The sequence below is a fragment of the Canis lupus genome, chromosome 21 (genome assembly GCF_003254725.2).
Source record: "Canis lupus dingo isolate Sandy chromosome 21, ASM325472v2, whole genome shotgun sequence".
In the NCBI taxonomy this organism is placed as follows: domain Eukaryota; kingdom Metazoa; phylum Chordata; class Mammalia; order Carnivora; family Canidae; genus Canis; species Canis lupus.
In genome coordinates, this window is record NC_064263.1 from 27,551,948 (window position 1) to 27,578,337 (window position 26,390).

Genomic DNA, 26,390 nt, shown 5'->3' on the forward strand with positions numbered 1-26,390 from the left:
AATTTATAGATTTATATACACATACACAAAGCTAAGGAAAAGAGGTAGAAGAGGTTCACTCAGCTACAGTGCTGGTACATATTGTCTGGGACTCTGGTTATGTCTTTGCTTGTCCCAGTGAGGAATTGGAGAACCAGCTCAGTGACTAATACTGGGAGCAGCTATGCACTGCTGGAACCGAGTACTGAAGAAATCACACAGTGCCAAGCAATGGAAAAACAGCACATTCTGTGGGAGTACCGCCAACAAGCCACACAGAAACCAGGAAGAGAAAACTGCCTCTCCCTCCAGTGTTCCTCTACCACCTCCACTGACAAGTCTTAATATTGTGCCAGCTGGAAAAAGAGAAATATTTACAGAGTCTAACACCATCATCATAGAACAGGCAAAAAGGAATTTGGAGCTAACAGATGGTAAATCAATAATGAGCCAGTCACTATTAGGGTGACTATTGACCATTCCTGCAAACCCAACTCTGAAGCTTTACCAAATACATCTCATGATAGTCCATCCAGGAAAATAAGGAAGGAAACATTTATCAATTGGATCTCATTTACCATTAGTCGATGTTTATCCTGTGAGTTGTTAATTCCCCTATACTTCTTCACATGTATGAATACCAAGGAAATACCTGAGAAGCCATAATCCCATTATGATCCCAGATAGAAGCTGAATTAAGCACATCAAGGTTAAGAATTTGTATTACTTTATCTAATACTCTGACTGTAATATATGTATATTGGAATGTGGAAAATTATAATAAATACTTTATAAGGCTCTTTTCTACAATTTTCTGCCTGCCCATGCTGATGACTATAGCTCTCACCTCTAGCACATCCACTTTTATATTAATCTGAAGACCAATTGATTATTATAGGCTTATGTAAATCAATTCATTTACCTGTTGTTATGCTGTTTCAGGCTGAAGGTGTTTAACTAGATAGTATTTTCTATTCTGTCTGAAAATAATATGTCCTCCTATATATGCCACCAGAATTATACTTTTTATTTATTTGAAATTTTCAAAGTTGAGAGCTGAATAAAAATTTATACTTCTGATAACGAGGGTCTAAGGTATTAGGATGCTTGTGATTCTGGGCTTTTATTTATTTTTTATGAGATTAAATGCCTTCAATGGCCAATAAATGTGAAGAGACTTGATATAAGAGAATACTGAAATTATGAGTCAATGATAAATAGGGAAGCTTGTGACCTATCTAAATCCACTCACATTTACAGTAAAAGTAGACATTGTGATGAACAAACAGAACATACCTGTGGGAAGAATTCCACATAAGGTCTGTGATAGTATCAGATTGAGTCTACTAAGGCATACACTTATTCTTGGAGCCATACCTTGATATAGACCACCTTACCAATGTCTGAGACAGGCTCTCCTAAAAGCCTGCATCTGATGTAAGAACATTACCTCAAGAGTTCATTAAATCTATGACTGTGAGTCAGAGCCTGCTTTCTGCATTTCTTAGGGGAACCTGTTATTGACAAACCATGTTGAATCTAGAGAGTCATTGTTCTCAGGGGATTAGGTGCCTGTTAATTCTCAGGAGGATATGCGTATGGTAGGAAAGAGTATGAGGGTATATATAAGAATATGGATTCCCAACATGGTGCTGGGGCAGAGAAGTTACGGAACCTGAAGAGTTTGAAACTTTTCACCCTTGCTCTGATATAAGGAACCCAGGGGCCTGGTAGGTGTCCTAGAGACTTAAGTTGAATTTCCCTAAGATTATTTTATGTTTCCCAGTGAAAACTCTGTAATTTATAGAGATCAACTTTATGCCTTTGAAAAGGCTGGATGTAAAAATTCTTCACAGGTTGTCAAGCCTGAAGGATCAAACTGCATTTGGAACAGCATTGAGAGCTGAAAAGGTTAGGGTACATATGTGGGATGTGGTCTATCTTTGCATGATGAACACAGTTGAAAAGAAAATGTTAAAAAAAAAAAAAAAGAAAAGAAAATGTTATCTTTTTAGTACCATTTTTTTAGTACCTAAATTAGGTTGATAGCTTGTCAAGAAAGCCCTCAGATGTGGAATCTTAAAAATGACCATTTTGAGGAGACTTTTGAGCAAGAATGGATAAAAAATGTGTATCACTTTTCTCCCTCTGAATCTCACTGCACCGACAAGACAGAGTGTCAGCTGCACTATTGGAGTTTTTCTGGCTTAGAGCTGTTAAAAGGAGAGTCACCCAAAGTATGAATGATGCTGGTCCCAAGAACATGAGAAGAATCAAGCTCAAATACCAGAGATAAGAACCTGAATTGGTCACCAACCTAAAGGGTAGACATTAAACACCCAGGAGCAATAGCAAAGGAATCCAAGAACAGGAAAATAAGGGCAAGAACTATGCCATTCTGAGCTGGGCCAGTAGCAATTGCATGGAAACAATGTGAGTATTTCAAGCACCTACAAAGGGCAACTGTGGTGTGTGCTTCATGTCAAGGAAACACTCACCACATATCAAAGGCTGAGACAAAAATGGATGCTCAGTACTGAAATTATGTTCTCCTCATCTAGCCTTATCACTTCTCCATATGACACATCCTACATACCACAAACTGTCAGAGACCCTATCTTGAGTCAAATGGAGGCAAAGGTCTTTCAAAATTTTGACAGCAGAGAGAAGAGCTAATAACTGTTCTCCCCTTCTTCATTGCTTTATATCTCTACCCTTCACCCTGTAATTTCTTCCATCTGGATGCAACTTCCTCTTTCTCCACCCTTGCCAAGAAATATTCCTTAACTCCCCACAAAAGGACCCATGCTTAAGCCTGGCCATTCCCTTCTCACCACTTATTATGGTCTACTAGCTGGCAACTCACCACCTAGAGGATGATAACTGGCATCAGAGTAGTCCTTCCTCTGCTCTCTGAGGTGATGTGCTCACTCAGACAGCCTCAGGCTACAGTTAATGTGCTGATGAATAATGCTTGGTCCTGGAGATCACTTGGAGGTTTATGGTTCAGGGAATGGTGTTGTATAAGACAATTTGGAGGGGGAAGAATTACAAGAATATAGAAAAGTTCAGAGCATTGCCCTGTGTTTTGCAATTCTTTTGGGAAAATTTAAAACATTTGTGTATTTGCTTCATATGTTATTGACTTCTTTTTAAGTGAAGAAAGATTACTCTTAAATTTCAAGTTCCCTTTGACCCATACTCCATTCCCACCATACTCATTATACTGTGATTGTTAGTGTCTGTGTGCATGTGCTTGTATGCATAATTTTTTAGTACAGGGGTCAAGAAACTTTTTCTATAAATGGCCAGAAAGTCAATATTATAGTCTTTTCAGGCCACATATTTGTCTGTCATATATACTTATTCTTCTTTTTAAAAATACTCTTTAAGTATATTTTTTAAACTCTCACAGGTTAAACAAAGCATGTGTTGAATTTAGTTCTGCATTTTTGTTTGCAAAACTCTGTGGTAGATCAATTTTATATTTTCACACACATGTACCATGAACAATAATATAAGAGGCTTCCTTTAACTCCTACTACTGCAGAATCTGTGATTTGTACAAGTATATGAACAATGACCACTTTCAGGATGTTATAGTTTTTCCAGGTTGCAATGTATTCCAACTTAGTTTACTTGATGCATAAATCTCAAGAAGTGTAGTCTTAATAAAAAAGCTTATTAAAATACCTTGTTGCTTCTAAGCTATTGCTTAAAAGTATATCATGGAATGAAGATAGACTTGAAGAGTATAAAGGTCTCAAATGAGTGTCATGAAGAACCTGTTTAAATCTACTCTGTATTTTTCTTTATATAGAAAAAGTTATATTACATTATTGCTTGATAACTAAGGATGAGCAATATTTAATTTAACTGACAACTGAACTTGTGTTCAGTAAATACAACTAAAAGAATTTCTAATTATTATTGATGTTATTTATCTGCTAGGAGCATATAAATGAGAGACCTATTTGTGATGTTTGCTCTCAATACCTCAGAAGTTGAAATCTCCACCTTCCTGTTGATTGGAATCCCAGGGCTTGAGCATGTGCACATTTGGATCTCCATCCCCATCTGCTTCATGTACCTCCTGGCCATCCTGGGCAACTGCACCATCCTATTTGTTATCAGGACAGAGCCTTCTCTGCATGAGCCTATGTACTATTTCCTCTCTATGCTGGCCCTATCTGACCTGGGCTTGTCTTTCTCTTCTCTTCCCTCCATGATGAGGATCTTCTTGTTCAATGCCATGGAGATTTCTGCTGATGCATGTATTGCCCAGGAATTTTTCATCCATGGATTCACAGACATGGAATCCTCAGTGCTTCTAATCATGTCCTTTGATCGCTTTCTAGCCATTCGCAACCCCCTGAGGTATAGCTCTATTCTTACCAGCTCCAGAGTTTTGCATATTGGACTGACATTTGCTATTAAAAGCATTCTACTAGTTCTTCCTCTTCCTTTCACTTTAAAGAGACTCCAATACTGTAATAAACGCCTGCTTTCACACTCCTACTGCCTCCACCAGGATGTGATGAAACTGGCCTGCTCTGACAATAGGGTTAACTTTTACTATGGTCTGTTTGTTGCACTCTGCATGATGTCAGACAGTGTGTTCATTGCAGTTTCCTATGTGTTCATCCTGAAGACTGTATTGGGTATTGCTTCCCATGGGGAGCGACTGAAAGCCCTTAATACCTGTGTGTCCCACATCTGTGCTGTGCTCATCTTCTATGTGCCCATCATCACCTTGGCTACCATGCATCGCTTTGCCAAGCATAAATCCCCTCTGGCTATGATTCTGATAGCTGATGCATTCTTGTTGGTACCACCTTTGATGAACCCTATTGTGTATTGTGTAAAAACTCGGCAGATTAGAGTAAAAGTCCTGGAAAAACTGAGTCTAAAGTCTAAATGATGGGGCAGAGGTGGAAGTTCCATTTTTTCTACAATAAAGTGTCTTAGGATCAGGACAATATTTCTTTCAAAGAGGAAATATTTTCTTTTACCTCATAGTCCTTAAGTTACACTAATTAGTCAATCAATAAATTAATCCCTAAAAGCTATCCAACATACCACGGCATATCTGCTTTTAAGGAAGAGGAAGCCTGTATTTCAGAGATTAGGTAGGAATCTTTTTGTTATTGTTGGGGAGGGATTTATGGTACCTATCTTTAGGTATGAATGATGAGCGAGAATCCAGAGAAACTTCTAAGGAAAAAAACTATGATGAATGGCCCTAAACTGTGACTGGTAGAGCTCTGCAAGTTTCTGGAGCCATTTAGAATCGTTATATTTGCTTCCCTTACTTGATTCTTATTTGTGATTTACATTAAGCCCTTAATAATATGTCTAAGTTGATTTATATATCTTCCTTGCTACTCAAAGAGTGGTACACTGCTCAGCAGGAGCAGCATCACCTGGAAAGTAACTAGAATTGCAGAATATCATGCCCTGATGCAGGCCTACTAAGTCAGAATCTGTATTTTACCAAGATCTTAGATGATTGGTATGTACACTAATGCTTGGGGGAAAAAAAAACTTGTGGGGGGTAATGTGAAAGGAGAACCTAGAGAGTGTGTCTTCTGCTGAAGCCAAATGGAGGGAAAATTGTAGGAAGAAATTACAAATGGGCATTGGCATTTGGCAACATTTCTAGTAAAGGCAAGGGGCTGAGTCCTTGGGGTACAATGGATAGAGACTCAGAGGCATCTTTCATATCACACACATGTCTCTCTCACTGACTACATTATGAATTTCCACCAGGAAAGAGTTGTGAGTTATTTGACTTTAAAAGTCTCCTCACAATAAATACCTTGTTCAGAGTATGTGCTTAGTAGATGCATATCAATTTGAAGTAAAAGAATAGTCCAAAGTTTTGCTGGGGTGGTGATTCAGGGGTGAATCAGGTGGTCATCATCTAGACTCAACTCACCTCTGCATTGTCTGCACCTCTTACCAGGAAGCTAATTTAGACAGGGAATATAAGCACCCTTTGTAAGAGACAGAGAATTTAGGGCAGCCCATAATACCATTAAGTACCAGTAACTGTCAGGCCACAACACAGAATCTGCACCACTGTGGCCAGACATCCAAATGACTTTCTTATCTGAGGCTCCTGGGACCCACCTGTCACTTCCTGGTCTTGTAAATGGAGACAGATTAGAGTGTTTCAAGGATATCCTAATGCGAAAGTGTCAACAAAGAAGCTTTAGGAGCTATGAGAACTATGCCATCTTTATTTAGGGGATTAAGATCCAGGATTTCTGCTAATCAAGAAGATATACTGTAGCTCCACAGTGGGGATTTAGAAGCCAACAAATAGAAGAAAGAGTTAAAAGGCCCTATCAGGGATGACATGTCCTCTTTCTATTGTGATAACTTACTCCTACCAGGGAGGTGGTCAGAGGTATAGAAAGGCTCAAGACTCAGCCAGGAAATGAGTCCTCTAATTTCACCTCTTCCATTTCCTGTCTATGTGGTCTTGAGAAAATTATTTTATATGTGTTGTATATTATGATAGATTTCATAGGTACTTTGATATTAAAAAATAATTCCAAAAAATAAAAAAATTATTCCTTCTTTCTGCATTGCATGGGCTAATATGTTAATCTTCTTCAAAGCCATAAAATCCAAATATGGTCTTCAGACAAATTTATTTAGACAAGATAGCATTTAGTTGAATTCATATAAAAATAGATATTTATAAGTTATCTTAAATGTAGGAAGATATGGTACATGAGGTCTACATTTCCATGTGGAAACACCCATTAAGAACCCACTTAGAGGGCAGCCCCGGTGGCGCAGCGGTTTGGCGCCGCCTGCAGCCTGGGGTGTGATTCTGGAAACCCAGGATCGAGTCCCACATCGGGCTTCCTGCACGGAGCCTGCTTCTCCCTCCACCTGTGTCTCTGCCTCTCTCTTCGCTCTCTCTGAATGAATAAATAAATCTTTAAAAAAAAAAAAAAAAAAAAAAGAACCCACTTAGAAGTCCACATTATCACAGTTTGAGGATGGGCTTGCTCCACTTATTGCTATTATTACTTTGTTCTTCTACATATTTGAACTTATGATCCCTGTTATGAATTCCTTTTTTTGTATTTTTTTATTGGAGTTTGATTTGCCAACATATAGCATAACACCCAGTGATCCCTCTTATGAATTCTTACTTGCTTTCTTATTCTGTCTCTTTCACACACACACACACACACACACACACATTCTGGCTACAGGTCTGTTTAGCAGTAGGACCAACCCAGAGACCTGAATTTTGCGATGCTTTTCCTGGTTTTTGGTTTCTGCCAATCCCATGTAGCACCGTTACATTTTGTTTACAATTATAAACATTCCTGCTAATCCCTCAACCCCCTTGTGTGAATATTTTCCCTCAAATCTGTCATGTAATTGCAGAGAGATCCATGTGCACTGATTGACCAAAAGCGATAATATCGACTATGGGACACTTGAAGACTGACATGATTGAGTGGATGTAACTATGGCCAGAGAGAGTGTGAAAGAGAGAGTTCCAAGTTGCCTTGTACTAGTAAACACATGAAGTCACAGGTGGTTTTGGGTTTAATCTGTCTCCTGCTGATTTACAAAGGTCCATGCAAAAGTAATTTCAGTCAATCCCAAATTCGGCTGAACTTGGAATCAATAAATTGAGGTGGTATGAGCTGAAAGAATCTTCCAACTGTAAAGTTATTTATTTTCATTGAATATGCATACAAGGTTTAAATATAGTGATTTTTAACTTCATTAATTCCAAAATAACTATCATTTATTGACTATCTCTTATGTTCAGACACCTTGATAAAGGGACTTAATTTCAGGGAGCCTGGGTGGCTCAGTCAGTTAAGTGTCTGCCTTCAGCTAAGGTCATAATCTTGGAGTCCTGGGATCAGCCCCATGTGGAGCTCCCTGCTCAGTGTGGAGTATTCTTCTCTCCCTACCGCTTCCCCCTTCCCCTGCTTGTGCTCTCTATCTCTCAAATAAATAAAATCTTTTTTTTAGAAGGGCCTTGATTTTCATGCAAACTTTATTATACCTTCTTTGTAAACATAAGAAAAACTGTTGACAAATTTCTCAGGAAGTAGTACAGCAAGAATTCAAAACTAGGCCTATGTGACTTCCAACTATTTTTTTTAATAATAAATTTATTTTTTATTGGTGTTCAATTTGCCATCATACAGAATAACACCCAATGCTCATCCTGTCAAGTGCCCCCCTCAGTGCCCGTCACACATTCACTCCCACCCCCCACCCTCCTCCCCTTCCACCACCCCTAGTTCGTTTCCCAGAGTTAGGGGTCTTCATGTTCTGTCTCCCTTTCTGATATTTCCTACCCCTTTCTTTTCCCTTCCTTTCTATTCCCTTTCACTATTATTTATATTCCCCAAATGAATGAGACCATATAATGTTTGTCCTTCTTTGTGTACATCACTCCACTCTCAGTAAATAAAAGAGAAGCTGGAGGTGGGTGTACTAGGGAGAAAGAAAGGGTAAACTTTGGGAGAAGCAGGGTTTCTCAGAAACTCATTCCTGGTGCCTCAAGACAGACCAGGATGTCTCTCCATTCAATAATTTTAAAGAAGTATTTTGTAGCAGGGGCTTTGGATTAAGCAAATTTGAATTAAATGCTGCCTTTGCAACTAATTTTATATATTTTAGGAATTCTTAAATTCTCTATTTCAGTACTCTCATTTGTGAAATGGAGAGACTAAGTATCTAATTTAATAAGAGAATGTATAATATGCCTTAGAGAGAAGCTTGGTATGAGATGAGAATATAACTAACTGTTCCTGCCTTCCTAGAGTATATCGTGACATATTGTATGCTCTTGTTTTGGAACTAGGTGGATTCAATTTGCTACTTTTCACTTAAAATGTCTTCTTCTATAATCACAAGAGAATAAAGATGTTTCAATATCAGAAATTGAATAACACATTAAAGCAGACAATTATAGGGGTGCGTGGGTCGCTTAATCTTTTAAGCCACTAGCTCTTGGTTTTTGCTTAAGTCATGATCTCAGGATCCTGGAATCAAGCTCTGGGTTGGGCTCCATGCTCAGTGGTGAGTGTGTGTGGGGTGGTCTCTCTGCCTCTCCCTCTGCCTCTCTCCCCTCTCATGTTTGTGCTCTCTTTCTCCCAAATAAATAAATAAATCTTTTTTTGTAAAGCAGACAATTATATTAATGGGTGCTGAAAAAGCACTTAATAGGATTCATTGAATAAGCTTATTAAAATCAATAAAATTGGAATACATATATATATTATTTAAATATTGAAAGTTTACTCAAAGATCTAGCAGCCAACCGCTGTTCTAATAGGTGAAACATTAATGTCACTTCTGTTAAAATAAAACATAAGATTTGAATGTTCACTTTCATTCTTAATATTTCATAGTCCAATAAATTACATAAGTAAAATGAAATAAATTGTATGAATAGTAGGGAAAAGTTACCAATCACCTATTTTTACTTACATATGCTAAATACAAATAAAATCCAAAAATAAAAATCTACTGTAATTCATATGATAACTTGGTAAAACATATATTAATGCAAGATAAAGATTTTTTTCTCAGTATAGCATTATGTACATGGAAATAGAAATAGGGAAATATTTTATTTATAAGAGCAACAAAATCATACATTTTAAAACTATAAAATATTTAATGCAAATAATTTTGTTGAAAAAATTTTAAAAGGTGTTAATAAGTGAAAAATCTATCATATATCCTTGGATGTGAAGCTTATCATCATAAACATTGATTCTCTCACATTTGATCTACAAAAATAATATTTCTTATGATTCCAAAGCTTTTGTTTGTTTTATGAGAGGAGGATCACCTTATACAAGTTTAACTAAGTCAGAGTATGAGGCTATACTAATAGATCAATGATATGTGATTATATACATGACAGGTATATATCAAAATCTATGAAAAGGTCTGTAAAGCAATGTACACACACACATACACATAGAGTGTCATCATATGTTTCTGTCGTTTCATTTCTCTGCTGTGTAGCTGTTTAACTCTTCCAGTTTCCTCAATTATTGGGGTATAGATGTGGTGAGGAGACTAATAAAAACAAAACAACAACAGACACACATTTGGTGATTGTGACAAGACCTAGATCCTGGCCTCTCTATGCCATGGATCTGTAGTATAACAATGGGTAGACCACTGCCATTTTCTGGAGCTTGTCAGCTTTCCTTAATATACACATGCACACTTGTAAGGACAGGCAGATGTCATCCATGTATATGTGTTTATGTGTCCCTGAGTGACCATTTCATGCATGATTAACTTGGCAAACTGAGTTCTTATTATGGAAACCTTTGTATCATGTAGCCTTGAGCCACCAAATGTGGAGGGGCATCCTTTTCATTGAACACAACCCACCTTCCTGGGCTGTAACCTCTTGAGTATTCTCTCTCTAATCTCCTTCATCTTGACACTATAGAGAATGGGGTTTATCAATGGAGGAAGCAGGAAGTGGATATAGGAGAGAAGAGTATGGGCAGGCTGAGGTATTGGCACCCTGAGACGGTCAATGAGAGCCAGAAAGATCATGGGCATGTAAAAGAGGAGCACAGCAGAGAGATGGGCAGCACAGGTTTGACCAGCCTTCCAGCGATCCTCACTGGATCCCAAACCTTGCAACACCCTGCCAATTAGGCCATAGGAGAAGAAAATAAGCAGGGGGTCTAATCCCATGGCTGACAGAACCACAAAGAGGCTATAGAATGCACCCCAAGCTCCTGGACAGGCCAAATGGGCTATATCTGGGTGCAAGCAGTAAGAATGGGTCAGAACCTGTGGGTGGCAGTAGGGCATGTGAGCCAGGAGGAATGGCAGGGGCAGGTGGAGACCCAAGCATCGGAAGGCTATAGCCAGGCCAATCTTGCTAATGACATCATTGGTGAGAAGTGTTGGGTAGTGGAGAGGGCGGCAGATGGCTAGTGCTCGATCTAAGGCCATGGCAAGCAAAACAGAGGACTCCATGACAGAAAAGACATGGACAAAGAACATCTGTAGGAGGCAAGCTGAGGCAGGGACAGCATGGACGCCAGCAAGGGCAAGACCCAGCAGGGTGGGCATCAGGGCTGTGGCCAAGCCAACATCAGACACACTCAGCAGGAAGAGGAAGAAGTACATTGGGCGGTGCAGGGTGGGATCCAGGGCAATGATCCAGAGGATAGTACCATTGCCCAGGGCAGAGAGAAGGTAGATGGTGATGAGTGGTATTGTCCACCAGGAGGGTACAGCTGACAGACCTGGCATGCCCACCAACAGGAAGGTGGGGGCCATTGAAGTGTTATTGTGGACTGCCTGGTTGAATGTTGACATAGTTCAGGATCCCACTTTGAACTCTGGAACCTGAAAACTGATGGGAAAGATTATTTGGTATTCTGACACATTTGCATGATGCCATCTAAAACAGCCTGCCTCCTCCTTCCCCAGCCCCCAGCACACACATTCTCTCCCTGCATGCACATATGTTCTAGTAGCTATGCCATAGTCATCTCTTGTCTTGACAATTTTTCTAAAGTTGTCCTTAAATCTGTTTCTCTCCCTTGTTTCCTCACTTTCCTTTAACCCTGCCTTTTCTTGTAACTTTATCCTAACTTATGTCCTGCCATCAATGGCAAACACATGTGAGAGGGTCTATACTCCTATAAACATCTTTTCTGCACTCCCCTTCCCCAACCCCAGACATTCTGACTTCAGTGCTGCTTTAACACACTCACATTTCAGTGTGCTTTAAGTGCTCTCTTTAAAGAGAATATCAATTACCCTGTCGTACTAAATCAAAGAGCACTCATTTTCCTATACTGATATATTTCTCAATGAGCTTTGGCTGTTTATAAATCCATTTTCTCCTTTTCTAATTCTACCTCTCAGAAGTTAAATGCTAAATTCACCTTGCTATGTCCCATCAAAAGTGTATCTTGGCAATTTTGAGGGATCTTTATTTGGGTATATTCTTTTGCTTTAGTGGTCTTACCTATTCTCATGACTTAAACTTTGTAAATTGATGTATCACAAACATATCCCTTAGATCATTCTATATTCATCTCACCCTTGCAGTCTCTACTCTTCTCTTATGTCCCATTTATTTTATTTCTTATTTTTTAAAGATTTTATTTACTTATTTGAGAGAGAGTGCAAGAGCAAGAGCGAGAGTGAGAGTGAGAGAGAGAGAATGAGCAAGGGAAAGGAAAGAGGGAGAGGGAGAAGTAGACTCCTTGCTGAGCAGGGATCCCAATGCAGGGCTCCATCCCAAGACCCTAAGATCATGACCTGAGCCTAAGGCAGACGCTTAACCAACTGGCCACTCAGGCAGCCTTGCCACTTTTATTTAAAATTCAAATAATCCAGAACAGATCTTCACAAATGCATCTTAAAACCTCTTCCAGTTTCCTTAGTTAAGAGTGGTAGGGAAATTATACATATATATATATATATTATATATAATTGATATATATATCAATTGATATATATATCAATATATATATATCACACTCATATAAATGTAAACATATTTATATAAATGTATATATATGTGTGTGTATATATACATATACATATACATATACATATACATATACATATACATATACATATATATATTCAACTCATGCTAGGAGTACAGTGTGACCTTGAGTCTAAAGTTAGACAAAGATATCATGGAGAACTATAAACATACCTCTAAGTAAATAGATATAAAAATATTAACGTAATAGCAAATCAAATTTAGCAACATGTAAAAAGAATTATATAAGTGCAGCTTATCCCATAAAGGCAAGGTTGGTTTTACATTTTAAAATCAGTTACAGGGGCAGCCCGGGTGGCTCAGCGGTTTAGCACTGCCCTCAGCCCAGGGCCTGATTCTGGGGACCCGGGATTGAGTCCCATGTCAGGCTCCCTGCATGGAGCCTGCTTCTCCCTCTGCCTGTGTCTCTGCCTCTCTCTCTGTGTCTCTCATGAATAAATAGATAAAATCTTTAAAAAAAAAAAATCAGTTACAATAATATGTCATATTAATAGAATAAAGACCAAAAACATCACAGTCATCTCAATAGACACAGAAAAGGAATTCATCAAAATCCTATAGTCATTCATGATAAAAATTCTTCACAAAATAGAAATCGAAAGGAATTCCTCAATCTGGTAAAGGGCATCCGTGAATAAACCTACAGCTAACATCATACTTGACTGTAAGATTTACAATGAGGAAGTTATTTGCTTTTACCACTTCTATTTTGTACTGAAGATTCTAGGTAATGCATGAAAGAAAACAAATTAAAATATCTACTTTAGTAAGGAAGTTATAAAATGATCTGTACTCACAGATGGCATGAACCTATGTAAAAATTCTACTAAGTAGTAGAAAATTTAGTAGTAGAAAAACTACAAAAACTAATCAATGAGTTTAACAAGGGCACTGGATACAAAGTCAAGATACAAATATCAATTGTATGTTTATAAATAGCAATGAGCAATCTGAGAATAAAATTAAGAAATTAATTTTAGGATCCCTGGGTGAGTCAGCGGTTTGGCGCCTGCCTTCGGTCCAGGGTGTGGTCCTAGAGTCCCGGATCGAGTCCCACATCAGGCTCCCTGCATGGAGCCTGCTTCTCCCTCTGTCTGTGTCTCTGCCCCTCTCTCTCACTGTGTCTCTCATGAATAGATAAATAAAATCTTTTAAAAAAGAAACTAATTTTATTCACAATAGCATCAAAAATTTTTAAATAGGAATAAATTTAACCAAAAAATATATTATTATATACTAGAAAATATGAAATAATGCTGAGACAAATTAAAGAAGCTCAAAATAAATGGAAAGATATTCCATACTTATAGACTGGAAGACTTAATACAGTTAAAATATTTATAAATAAGGAATATTTATGTGGAATATTTATAAATATTCCTCCAAATTACCTGTAGTTTCAATAATATCCCTAATGAAGGGCCAGCAGCCTTTTCTAAAGTTTATATGGAAATTTTTTGGAACTAGAAGAGCCAAAATGATTTTGAAAGAGAAAAAACAAAAACAAAGTTGGGAAAGTTACACTACCCAACTGCCAAACATACTAAGTAAGACAGGGCGTAAAGACAAACATACAGACGTGTGGCATAGAATAGAGAGCCTGGAAATAAACTTATGCATATAAATATAATCTACTGATTTTCAACAAGGATGCCAAGAATATGCAATGAAGAAAGGAAAATTTCCTTAAAAATTGGTGTTGGGAAAACTGATATCCATATGCAAAATAATTAAATTATACTAGTATCTTATACCACACATAAAAATAAATTAAAAATGGGTTAAAGATATAAACATAAGACCCGGAACTGTAGGAAAAAAATATAAGAGAAAAGTTTTGTGACATTGGAATTAGCAGTAATTTCTTATACATGACATCAAAAACATGGATAATAGAAGCAAAATTAGACAAATTAGACTACATTAAACTTAAAAACTTCTGCACAGTAGAGGAGATAGTCAACAGAGTGAGAAGCCAACCTACAGAATAGGAAAAAATATTTGCACATTATATCTGATAAGGTTTTTTTTTTAAGATTTTATTTATTTATTCATGAGAGACACAGAGATGTAGAGACATAGGCAGAGGGAGAAGCAGGTTCCCTACAGGGAGCCCGATGCAAGACTTGATCCCAGGACCCTGAGACCACTACCTGAGCCAAAGGCTGATGCTCAACCACTGAGCCACCCAGGGGCCCCCTGATAAGGGTTTAACATCCAAAATATATAAGACACTCTTACAACTCAATAACAAAAACAACTCAGTTTTAAAAAGGCAAAGGAACTAAATAGACGTTTTTCTAAAGAATACATACAAGTATATGGAAAGATGCCCAACATCATTAACCATCAGGGAAATGCAAATCAAAACCATAATTAGGTATCACCTCACACCTGTTGGTTAAAATGGCTATTAGAAAAACAAATAATAAGAGTTGGCGATGATGGAATAATTGGAACCCTTATAACTTGTTATGCTTAGTTATGTAAAATGATGCAGCCACCATGGAAAACAGTATGGTGCTTCCTCAAAAAATAAAAATAAAAATAGCTTTATCATATGATCTAGCCATCCTGCTTCTGGGTGTATATCCAAAAGAATTGAAATCAGGATCTTGAAGGGTATCTGCACTCCTATATTTACTGTAGCATTCTTCACAATAGCTAAGATATGGAAATAATCTAAATGTCCCTGAACAGATGAATAGATAAAGAAAATAGGGTGTATACATACAATAGAATGTTATTCAGCCATAAAAATGCAGGAAATCCTGCCATATGCTGCAATGTGGGTGGATCTAGAGGACATTATGCTAAGTGAAATAAACTTTGTTGTTACAGAAGGACAAATACTGCTTGATTTCCACTTGTATGAGATATATAAATAGTCAAACTTAAAGAAACAGAGAAGAGAATGGTGGCTTCCAGGATCTGAGGTGGGTGGAGACAAGGAATTACTGTTCAATGAGTATAAAGTTTCAGTTATGTAAAATGAATAAGTTCTAGAGCTCTTCTGTACAACGTTGTGTCTATAGTTAACAACTTAAAATTTTGTTCAGAGGTTAGAGCTCATGTTAAGTGTTCTTACAACAATACAAAAATCACAACAACAACAAAATCTTATAACAATAGTACTATATAGGGTTTGAAAGATAAGGGAAAGAATCGGACAGAGTGATCCAGAATGGAACATTTGCAACTTACATTACTGAAAAAGGTTTAAATTTGAAATATTTAAGGAACTACAAATAAATAAGACAGAGTTGGGCAATCTAATGCAAAATCTAGCAAAATATGAGATGTGATTTTATATAAGGGTATATATAAATGCTAAACAAATGTATAATAAAAGCAATCTCAGTGGTTACTAAGAGAACATATTTAAAATATGTCCATATTTAAAATTTACATATTTTAAAAATTATAAAACATTTTTTTTACCTGTCATGTGAGATAAATGATAACATTTGATAAGATTATATGCTGGAAAAGATATTAAAAGACTGCCCTTAATCAAGTCTATTGACATTATAAAATTTTGTAGGTCTTTTGGGACCATTTTTTGTACATTTCATTAAAATAAGAAATTTACTTAATTTGGCAATTCTAGCTCTTGAGAAAGACCCATATGCATGAAGTGACAAAATATTTTTGTTTTTAAGAGGAAAAAGTAGAGTTCTTCATAATTCTTATACTAATTCTGATAACTAATCAGAGAAATGGTCATGGTGCATAGTAGTCTCAACAGTTAAGAATGAAAATATATTCTTGAGTTTAAAAATATACATAATATCCATTATGGTATCATATATGTTTTAAAAGCCTCCTAATCTATCCCCAGATAGCTACATTTGTGCATAAGTGCCTAGAAGTCCTAGATAGATATGCATTACTTGATTTGATTAAAGTAATAATGTCTGGGGCAAAGGGACTACTACTGAATTGAGTTTAGGATTCAAAGATGACTGGCCTTAACCTCAACACTTTATTTTTCTTGGAAAGATATATTCTTATATCAAATGAGTAACTATAAATAACTTGGTAAACTCCACCGTCTCATCTCAAACTTTACTTCTCTATCCACTTCCACTCATCAACAGTGTTTTGGGTTTTGCAGAGGCTTTTGTTTGTATTATCCCAATTGTTTTCCTTGTTGCCAGTTTTTCAGCCTTCCAGACTTTCCTCCAATATAGATGTCACAGAGTTATTTCTAAAATGCATTCTGATAACATAGCTGTGGCATCTTTCCTTACTATCTGATATTACACAGCTTTAAAATAAAGGCCATACCTTTATTTGTCATAGGAACCTCTTTGCCATCTTGCCCCAAACAACCTTTTTTACTGCTTAACTCATTTTTATTCTATGTCTACACATACATTTTTAGCCTTCTAGACCTACTGTGATTCTTCAGATATGTCATTAATTTTCACACATTCAAAAATACATTTTATAAGTAGGATGTCGTCCTCTCTCATATATATCATGAAATTCCAACTCAGATATTGTTCCTCTCTTCCTGGAACACTGCTGACCACCTTTTCTCAAACAGGCTCTGGGACAGATTATTTACCCTCTCCTATCACACAGTATTGCACTCTCTGATATGGCTCTTTTCATTCTCAATTATTAATATTTCTTTCTGTGCCTTCCTCAATGGACTGTTAACTTCCTCAAGAGATAGTTCTTTATTTTATTCATTGTTGTAATCTAGTTCTTGGTTTATATTAAACTTCACAAAGATGTGCTTCTTAAACCTCTTATACTACTATTTTACACATTTGCAATTCTTTTCTCCTCTAAATTTTCTCCTGGATTTGATCCCTCTTTCTGAAATGCTTGCCTAGTTTTATTTTACTATTAACTGTCACTTTTCTCAAAATCTTCTCATCCATCTGTCATGTACACCTCATTAATTTTCTCTAAAATGTTATTCCTTTCTTCAGTGGAGTCCTTACTTTTCAACATGTTTCTACTCCCCACTGTCTTAGAGTCTGCCTCTGCCAGAGGTGTTTCACAGATGGATATTCTTTTGAATGGCTGGGCTTGCAATCCCAAAAACAGAGGCTTCTGCTGTATCTCACACATTCCACAGAACGTCCTTGCTCATTAAAAACAGGTCAGGTAGGTGGGTAGACTTGACAGAAGGCAAAGCAGAAAGAGGTTTAGGATAGACGCCTGGTGAAAAAAGCCTGTAAGGCTTTTGTGGGGGTATTTAAAGCTTCACAAGGGACCTTCATATTTCATAGGCCCACACATTCCCAGAATTTTGAAAGCATTCTCATATGTACCTAACTAGCATACAAGAAGCACATGAATTTTCTACCATTTACACTATTCCAACACAAAAAGATATTCACATTTTGTTGTTGAATACATTCCCACACATAACACAGACATATTTGCATGCACCCACACACGTGCACACACACAAACACACCCTTACCCAACTTGATATGCAGAAACACTTATGTAAAGAAGATTTATATTCATGAACAGAAATATGTTTGAGGCAGATGCGTATTAAATTAACAGATATTCAAACAAAAATGTAACTTATAAACACATTCAGAGGTGCAGAAATATGCAAATACTTATTCCCTTAGAAGCAGTTCTGAATACCTTCTGATACAAATGCATGTATAAATGAAAAGGCTTATGGAAACAAAAGTGCCTGTAGGTGCACATATGTTATCTTATACGCACTCATTTCCACAAATTGTGAATGGCAAATGTTCTCTTTTTTAAAGGATTTTATTTATTTATTTGACAGAGAGAGAGAGTGAGCCTAGCAGGCAGAACAGCAGGCAGAGGGAGAGAGAGAAGTAGCTCCCCCAATTTCCAGGGAGCAGAGAGCCCAGTGCAGGGCTTGATTCAGGACCCTGGGATCATGATTGAGCAGAAAGCAGACGCTCAACTGACTGCGCCACCACCCAGGTGCCCCAGCAAATGCTCTTAATTAATATTTTGCCTCCTCCCACAATCACAGCTAGGTAAATTTAAAGATTCATTCTCCAGAATGTACATATGCAGCTAATGTGTAGCTCTTATCTCTTCACATACACAAATATTCATCAGATGTTCACAAACATCTTTTCAATATGCAGCCACATACATATATCTATATATATCAGAAATGCAGGGGATTGTAAACATACATCTTGAGTCATATTTTACATCACTCAATTAGGCATTGTTATTTTACTTCAAATATCTGATATGTTGCTATAAAGATAAGTAAGCTCCCTTTTTCTCAAACTGAAATCTTGCTCTCTACAGATTTACTTGGGGTCATTATCACCAAAACATGTGTATAAATACCGAATGATGTTTCTGGGGATAAAACAAAAGTTTCATTCATTACCAGATTAGTTCCCTTCCATCTGAAAGACAAATCAAACAAGGATATTTGGTTATGGGGCAGATTTGATGCTGGTGCCATGGAGAGCTCTGAGCAGCCAAGTAGAGATGGCAGAGTAATATGAACACATTTGCTCACTTTACATTTGTGTCCTATACCTAGTCCTGGGAATTAGGGCCCTCACCGTAATTCTCCCCACTATTTACAAGACCAGCATTGAAGACTATGTGTCAGACAGGTCTTTGGTTGCAAATGAATGCTGCAGTATTAGGATGGCCAATGTGTAAGTATTTATATCATCAGTTCCCTCAGAGGTGGCCCATCAGGGATAAAATGGAATAGAAGGAAATGGCTAAGAGAGTGGATTTGTCTCCAAAGACAATGATTGCCTCTCCTTATCCTGAGAGGCCCCTTTTGTCTCCACATTACCCTGGACTTTACTGAAAGAGCTATCTTCAATGCTGAGCACCAAGCAATCCCCTGAAAACAGGTGGTATATCCCATGGATAACCACTTAACAAAGTAGGAGATCAAATCAGGTACATTATGAGATATTGACATGGTAAGAGACCTATGCACATTGGGAACATAATGAAAACAAGCATAGCATGTGTGTGTGTGTGTGGGGGGGTGGTGACAAAACAATCTAGGGAAGAAGAATGGTTAGGTAAGCTATAGGGCCTGAATTTAGAAAATAACCTCCCATGTTCTTAGTCTCAAACCTTAGTGGATAGTTGGAATGTAAGACAACGATCAGTTCTGCTGCTCCCTATATTCAGATTACTTCTCATGCTAAGTCTTTACTGGGGAGATAGAGCTTTGCCCTGAAGATGTGGGACAAAGGATCCTGACAGGTTATAGTTGGGCAAGATAAGTGGAAGATAGAAGATACCACAACTAAATTTTCAAGGTTCCTCCAAATTCCATCATTCAGAGGTTTTGGCCACCAGAAACTTAAAACTGCACTATGCAATTTGAAGACATCCCTTCATGATCTATTTGGTCAGCAAAGTCTGCTCCACATGACTTCCTAGTTCTAAAGTATGATTTGAAATATTCAGTCCCAATTCCAAATACTGCATGCCTGGTCATAATCCTTGGCTTTGCACTTACAGTTACCTCTCCCTTCTCTCTAGTTTTATATCTCAGGAAATGCCTTTCCTTACTAGAACGCAAATGCTCCCAGCTCCCACAGGCCTTCTATCGTATTGCTCCCTCCCAATGAATCACTCCCTCCCCTACTACTCTTTGCACACCTCTCGCATAAGCAAGTATGCTACTGGAACTCTCCCCATGCCTTCCTACTGCTCTGTGAGCTATTTTAAGACAAGAACTATCTTTTGCATTTTTCATCCCTATAATAACATCCTTCCATGACACATGAAATAAGTTTGTTGAATTACATGAGCTGTTTTAAACAGCTGGCTTAGACAAAAATTAGTCTCACCACCCAGATTCTGAGCCCCATAGCTCCCTGCCTTCTGCAAAGGGCACCGTGCTTTTCTGATCTCTCCACCTGCTCTGTCCCAATACTCCAGCCCCAATCTACCTTCCAACTCTTCAAAAATTGAAGTAACTTTCTGATTATATTCAAATTCTTTGCTCTATCTCCTTTCTGTCCTTCCAGGCACAGAAACAGAAACTTCCACACCTATTTCTCCCTCCCCTCTCTTTCTTGTTTCATTTCTCCACTTTCTTCCTCTCCACATTTATTTTATCACTCTCACCCTGAGTCTTATTGTCCTCCCCTCACCTGCTTCTCCGTTTTGCAGTTCACTCACCACACTTGGTTCTCACAGCGACCCTTACACATTTTGGTGTTCTAGTGGACCGACTCAGATGTATTCTTTATGCAACCCTTATTGTGCCCCATCTGGGGGAGTGGGTGGGGTATGGGATACAAGAAAGGTGAGCACAGGTGTCCAGCCTCTTGTTGCTGAACCCCATGGGGAACCTCAATGAGAATGCTGTGGTTAGTTAAGGGTCGATTGCTTTGCCCAGAGGAAGCACCATAATAACCTTTGAACTGCAGTAGGAATGGAAGAGTCCCTCTATCCTTAGCATCCAATCCTATTCCCGTTAGCCTGTGAAGCAGGTTCCCCTCCACCCCATACTAGTTCTGAGCTCATAGACCTGATCGGTCCTGATATCCTGTCTCACCCTGGCCTGTTTTCTCTTTGACCATTACCACAGCCTCTCCCCAGCCTTTTTTTCAGAGAGTAGATAATGAGCCCCAGAGAGTGCCCCAGGCTCAGTCCACAGGGACACCTTCTGGTTTTGTTGCCTGTTTCTGTTTTGACTAATTGCCCTTAGCCCAGTGGAGTACCACATGGTGCTAATGGCTCTGAGGTCACAGGTTCCATCTCTGCAGAGATCACTTAGTCATTTTGCTTTACATCTTCAGGCTAAGGGCTGAATCAATTCAAAGACTACCAGGAGTATAGAATGGCCTTTTTGTTAAAGTTTCATCTCCATCCCTGGCCACATGCACACAGCTATCTATAAAGTCAACTCTCTCTGAAATACAATGGCTAAGCTTGACTGGACCCCCTCCTTCTGGCCCAGTCATTTTGGCTCACTATCTTTCTCTCTCTCCTCTTCCCTCTTTCTTTTCTGTACTTTGTACTTTCTCATTCTCCCTGCCATTTCTTGTTCTTTATAGATGCCCTGTTTTCTGATGGATCAGGTATTGCCAGGTACCCCACTCCCCATGCCAGCTTGTAGCTTTTCCTTCACACCCTGGACATAATCAGCCCAAATCTCCATAAAAGCTAATTGTGTGCCATGCTGTCCACTGCTCCTCCCCTCCCAGAGAACTTTCAGGGTGCTTTTGTTCCTGTAATCCTTGCAGCAGACCTGGGTAACCAGATCCCAGCTCGTGGGTTTACCCAGCTCATCCTTATAGTTCTACTCCCTTTCAGGAGATGGTGCCTTAATCTCTCTATTCCCAGGGCACAGCTACACTTCTCCTGGACTCAGGTTACCTTCCTCACACTCCTTCCTGCAATTCCAGCAGGTGCACTCTGTTGGACCTGGAAGCTGCCCTTTAACTCTGCAACTGAAGTTTAATCTCATGGTGAATGGAGCTGAAGACATTGACTAAATGAGTCTTAGCACCTCGAACACTCACAACTCCATAACTGGGTCCTGTCTCAAGCTCCCTGATCAGTTCAGTGAGCCATATTAATATTAATATCTTATGTTTCTACATTTGTGTGTGCAACTGTACACTTAAAGATGGTTAAGGTTCTTTGATTAGGCCATGGAACAAATGACAAAATTATCTGTATATTCCCTGACCAATCACTGAACATTTACTAAGTTCTCCGAGTCTCTATACTGCATTCCTACTATGTATATTATTCATGTCTCAGCTCCTGTTAATGCTGCATTCCCTTTGGTCTCCTGTTTCCTGTTGTCCCCTCTTCTTGTAAAGAATGTATCTTATTGGGACACCTGGATGGCTCAGTGGTTGAGCATCTGTCTTTGGCTCAGGTTGTGATCCTGTGGTCCTGGGAGCAAGTCTGGCATCAGGCTTCCCGCAGGGAGCCTGCTTCTCCCTTTGTTTATGTCTCTGTCTCTCTCTCTGTGTCTCGTGAACAAATAAATAAAATCTTTAAAAAAGAATATATCTTATCATGTCATTTTCTGCTGCAGAATTTTTTTATTGCTTATCCTCTGCCCCTTAGATAAATGTGAAATTAGTAATAAGGCCACTCATATTACTATTTCCAATATTTTCTACTCTTACCACTAATTTCCCCTCACCCTGTAACCTGCAGTGTGGACATAGTGCATTGTCTCCTGAAAATGCCTCGAACTTTCTCACCTACGTGCTTTCACATTTGCTCTCTCTACCTGAAATATTCTTCCTAATAGCTCTGCAATCCAAATCCTAATGTTTCTCTAATACCTAGTCTAATTTCACTTCACAAGTTAAATTTCCTCTGTCCTCCCTGCACCCCACCAGCTAACAATGATCTTCCTAATTTTAAATACCTAATCTGGGTCTGAGCTCCTCAGAGCACACATAACACTTTAACTTCTCTTGTCATTATTTTAATATTAATTTCTTTTCTGAATCTCATATACACACAGATCTCCAAAACTTTTGATCTTACAAATATGAAACTCTATACTTATTAAACAATGACTCCATGTTTCCCTTTCCCTACTGCCCCTAGTAACCACCATTTTATTTTCTGTTTCTATGATTTTGACCTCTTTACATACCTCATGTAAGCGATATCTTACAATATTAAAAGGACATAACTCATATTTTTTTCATCACTCATATTTTTAACATTTCAATAGTAACTACTTTTTAGTGATGTTATTGACAATTATTAAAATGCTTTTTTTCCCCATAAAGTTAAAATTTACAAACTTTCTCTGGTGATACTTAATGCTATCCAAATAATGTTGAAGTCAATATTTGAGCTTTAGCCATTAATTCAAGAAAACTTTCATGATGTATTCTATATAGAGGCTCAAAACTACAGTTTTCATCATTAAGGAAATCAATAGTTACTCTTGATCAGATTTTTTCTATATATACATATCTTTAAAAAAGTATCAAAGGGGCCACTTGGGTGGCTCAGTGTTTGAGCATCTGCCTTTGGCTCAGGTAGTGATCCCAGGGTCCTGGATTGAGTCTCATATCAGGCTTCCCACAGGGAGCCTGCTTCTCCCTCTGCCTATGTCTCTGTCTCTCTCTGTGTCTCTCATGAATAAATAAGTAAAATCTAAAAAAAAGAAGAAGTCTCAATGAACCATTTGATGGATGAAGGGTATCATTACATATGGTTTTATTTTTAAAGTTTTTTAAAGATTTTATTTATTTATTTATTCACGAGAGACACAGAAAGAGAGGAGAGAGAGAGGCAGAAATCCAAGCAGAGGGAGAAGCAGGCTCCATGCAAGGATCCCGATGTGGGACTCGATCCCGGATTCTGGGATCATGCCCTGAGCCAAAGGCAGACACTCAACTACTGAGCCACCCAGCAGTTCTACATATGGTTTTATAAATTGCTTTTGAAAGCAAAGTCCAGCTCAATTCTCTTTTGTTTTGTACAAATGAAAAGAAGAGCTTCTAAAAATATTGCCCATATCTGTTAAATTAAACAAAGAAAACAAAATAAACATGAAATAGTTACAAAAGACACAAAACTCTGTTCTTATTTCTCTGGTACCTCCACAGTAGAGTTAGTATTAAGGGGGGGGAACATAGTATAGTATGTTCAGGCAGATGATTATTATTTCTGATTGCTCAGTGCAATGGGAGAGAGACTAGAGACATAATAGAGAATTAAAAGGTTTAATATATTTTATTTTGCCCTCTATACTATACAATGTAGGCCTGATTATTCAATGCAGCCAAAAAACTACTGATAGACATATTAATACTTATCTAAAGTTTATCAAACAAACATTTTAAGCAAGATCCTGGAAGTCCGGAAAATGAATCAATCAAATTTGATAACAAAATGTTCATAGAGGATCAAATAACTTAATGTTTATATTTCTGAGAAAGCATGTTCCATTTGACTACAATGTAGCTTCTTACCTTAGCAAAGTAAAGCCCAGTTATGGAATTTGTCAAGGTTATTAAATATTTCCAGGTAAAAAGGTAGAAGAAAGGATATAAAGTACATTTCTGCTCTCCTGTCCTAGAACATTTGACTCATTCTTTCTTTCAACATTGTTTCTTGCTCCCTGGGAGGGGTAAGGCAGCAGAGCTTATGATGGCATGGTTGACATCAGGACCTTGTTTGGCCACATCACATGGCCAGAAAGGAAGGTGGGAATAGCAACAGAAGGCACAGTGCTTGACACATTTTGCTTTTAAATGCGGACATCAGAAGCAAATGGTTGAAAATTGCTTTGAAGGAGCATTCAGTTAGGTAACAAAAAACCTCATATCCTGTGCATGCTAAGAGTGAAAGGCTCTCAAGAAAAGGAAAATAAGCCGAACTTGAAAAGGGGGGGGGGGGGAAGAGAGAGAGAGAGAGAGAGAAAGTTACAGTGTCTGTTCCTGAGGATTTACAGATAGTCTTTGTTCCACAACCATCCTCACCTAATCCAGGGTGTCCTTCATGGAACTTTCCTGAAAGAGCAATGAGGAAGGAAGAAGTCAGTGGAGTTGACAGTGCCTAAGCAACCTAGATACCACTCAATTCTTTTTTTTTTTTTATAAAGATTTTATTTATTTATTCATGAGAGACACAGAAAGAGAGGCAGAGACACAGGCAGAAGGAGGAGAAGCAGACTCCATGCAAGTAGCCTGATGTGGGACTGGATCCTGGGAATCCAGGATGAGGCCCTGGAACAGAAGGCAGATGCTCAACCACTGAGGCAACCGCCCAGGCATCCCGATACCACTCTATTCTTTTTTTTTTTTTTCCGATACCACTCTATTCTTAATGAAACAAGGTTTGCCCCAAATTTCCTGGGCTGAGACTCAAGAAGGAAATTTCTGATTTGTAAAGAAACTCAGAGATTTGAGCAGAAGATTGTTTAAAAAAAGAAAGAAAAGGTCCAGAGTATTATGCTAAGTGAAACAAGTCAGTCAGAGAAGGACAAATACTGTATGATTTTACTCATATGTGGAATTTAAGAAAGGAAACAAACGAGTATAGGGGAAAAAAGAGAGAGAGAAGCAAACCAAGAAATAGGCTTTAATTGAGAACAAACTGAAGGTAACCAGATGGGAGGTGGGTGGGGGGATGGGTTAAATAGGTGGTGGGGATTAAGGAGTGCACTTGCTGTGATTAACACGGTATGTTGTTTGTAAGCATTGAATCACTATATTGCACACCTGAAACTAATATTACACTGTATTGTAACTGACTGGAATTTAAATAAAAATTTAAAATACAAAAAGATTCAGCAAATACATTTTTGTCCACTGTCAATGTTGCCACAAAAATGTAGCACTTAGAATAATTTGGCGTTTTGCCAAATTTGATGATAAATTCCCTGATTTAACATAAACCAGACAAGCTCACTACTCAGCAATTACTTAACATTTACTGAGAGGGAAAGAGTAAGCAAACGTACTATACTTGTATTTGTTGAGGCCACTAGCAGGCTGCCCAAAGTGTACCACAATGGCATATTAATTATTTTGAATTGAAACTACCTGGAAATAGCCAGTGCAAGGACACTCAGACTCTTTTGTCATCCCACAAGCAGGAAATAAATCTCCTATGAAAGGTAGCTTCTCTGTACCAAGAAGTGAAAGGACATCCTTATCACCAGAAGTAGAAACTTTAAAGCTGAGAAAGCTGCAGAAACAAACCTTGCTATTTTATTACTAATTTACTAACTTAGCCCAAATTTTACTTACTGGAAATTTCACTTAAGCTCTTAAATGCCTGTTTTGTCTATTCTGCCAATTTCTCACAAATTTATTGTCTCTTTGTCTAAAATGTATAAAAACTGCCTGCCCTGTCAGTTGTTTGCATATCAATTTCATTACTAAGC

The 26,390-nt window shown here is 38.0% G+C and overlaps 3 protein-coding genes across 3 annotated transcripts in view; 2 read left to right on the plus strand and 1 right to left on the minus strand.

Moving 5' to 3' along the window:
* Positions 1-26,390, plus strand: part of LOC112667322 (olfactory receptor 51H1-like) — an 85,254-nt gene that overhangs the window by 19,792 nt on the left and 39,072 nt on the right. The gene's annotated exons all lie outside the window — the stretch shown is intronic.
* LOC112667843 (olfactory receptor 51A7-like) lies at positions 3,959-4,900 on the plus strand. Its single transcript, XM_025459898.3, has one exon. The coding sequence runs from the start codon at positions 3,959-3,961 to the stop codon at positions 4,898-4,900; it is 942 nt and encodes a 313-aa protein (XP_025315683.3).
* Positions 10,372-11,316, minus strand: LOC112667844 (olfactory receptor 51S1). Its single transcript, XM_025459900.1, has one exon. It carries the CDS (start codon positions 11,296-11,298, stop codon positions 10,372-10,374), a length of 927 nt encoding a protein of 308 aa, XP_025315685.1. The 5' UTR covers positions 11,299-11,316.

Excerpts from the sequence above, each read along its gene's own strand:
- LOC112667843 (XM_025459898.3), top strand. The coding sequence starts at position 3,959 with ATGTTTGCTCTCAATACCTCAGAAGTTGAAATCTCCACCTTCCTGTTG.
- LOC112667844 (XM_025459900.1), bottom strand. The coding sequence starts at position 11,298 with ATGGCCCCCACCTTCCTGTTGGTGGGCATGCCAGGTCTGTCAGCTGTA.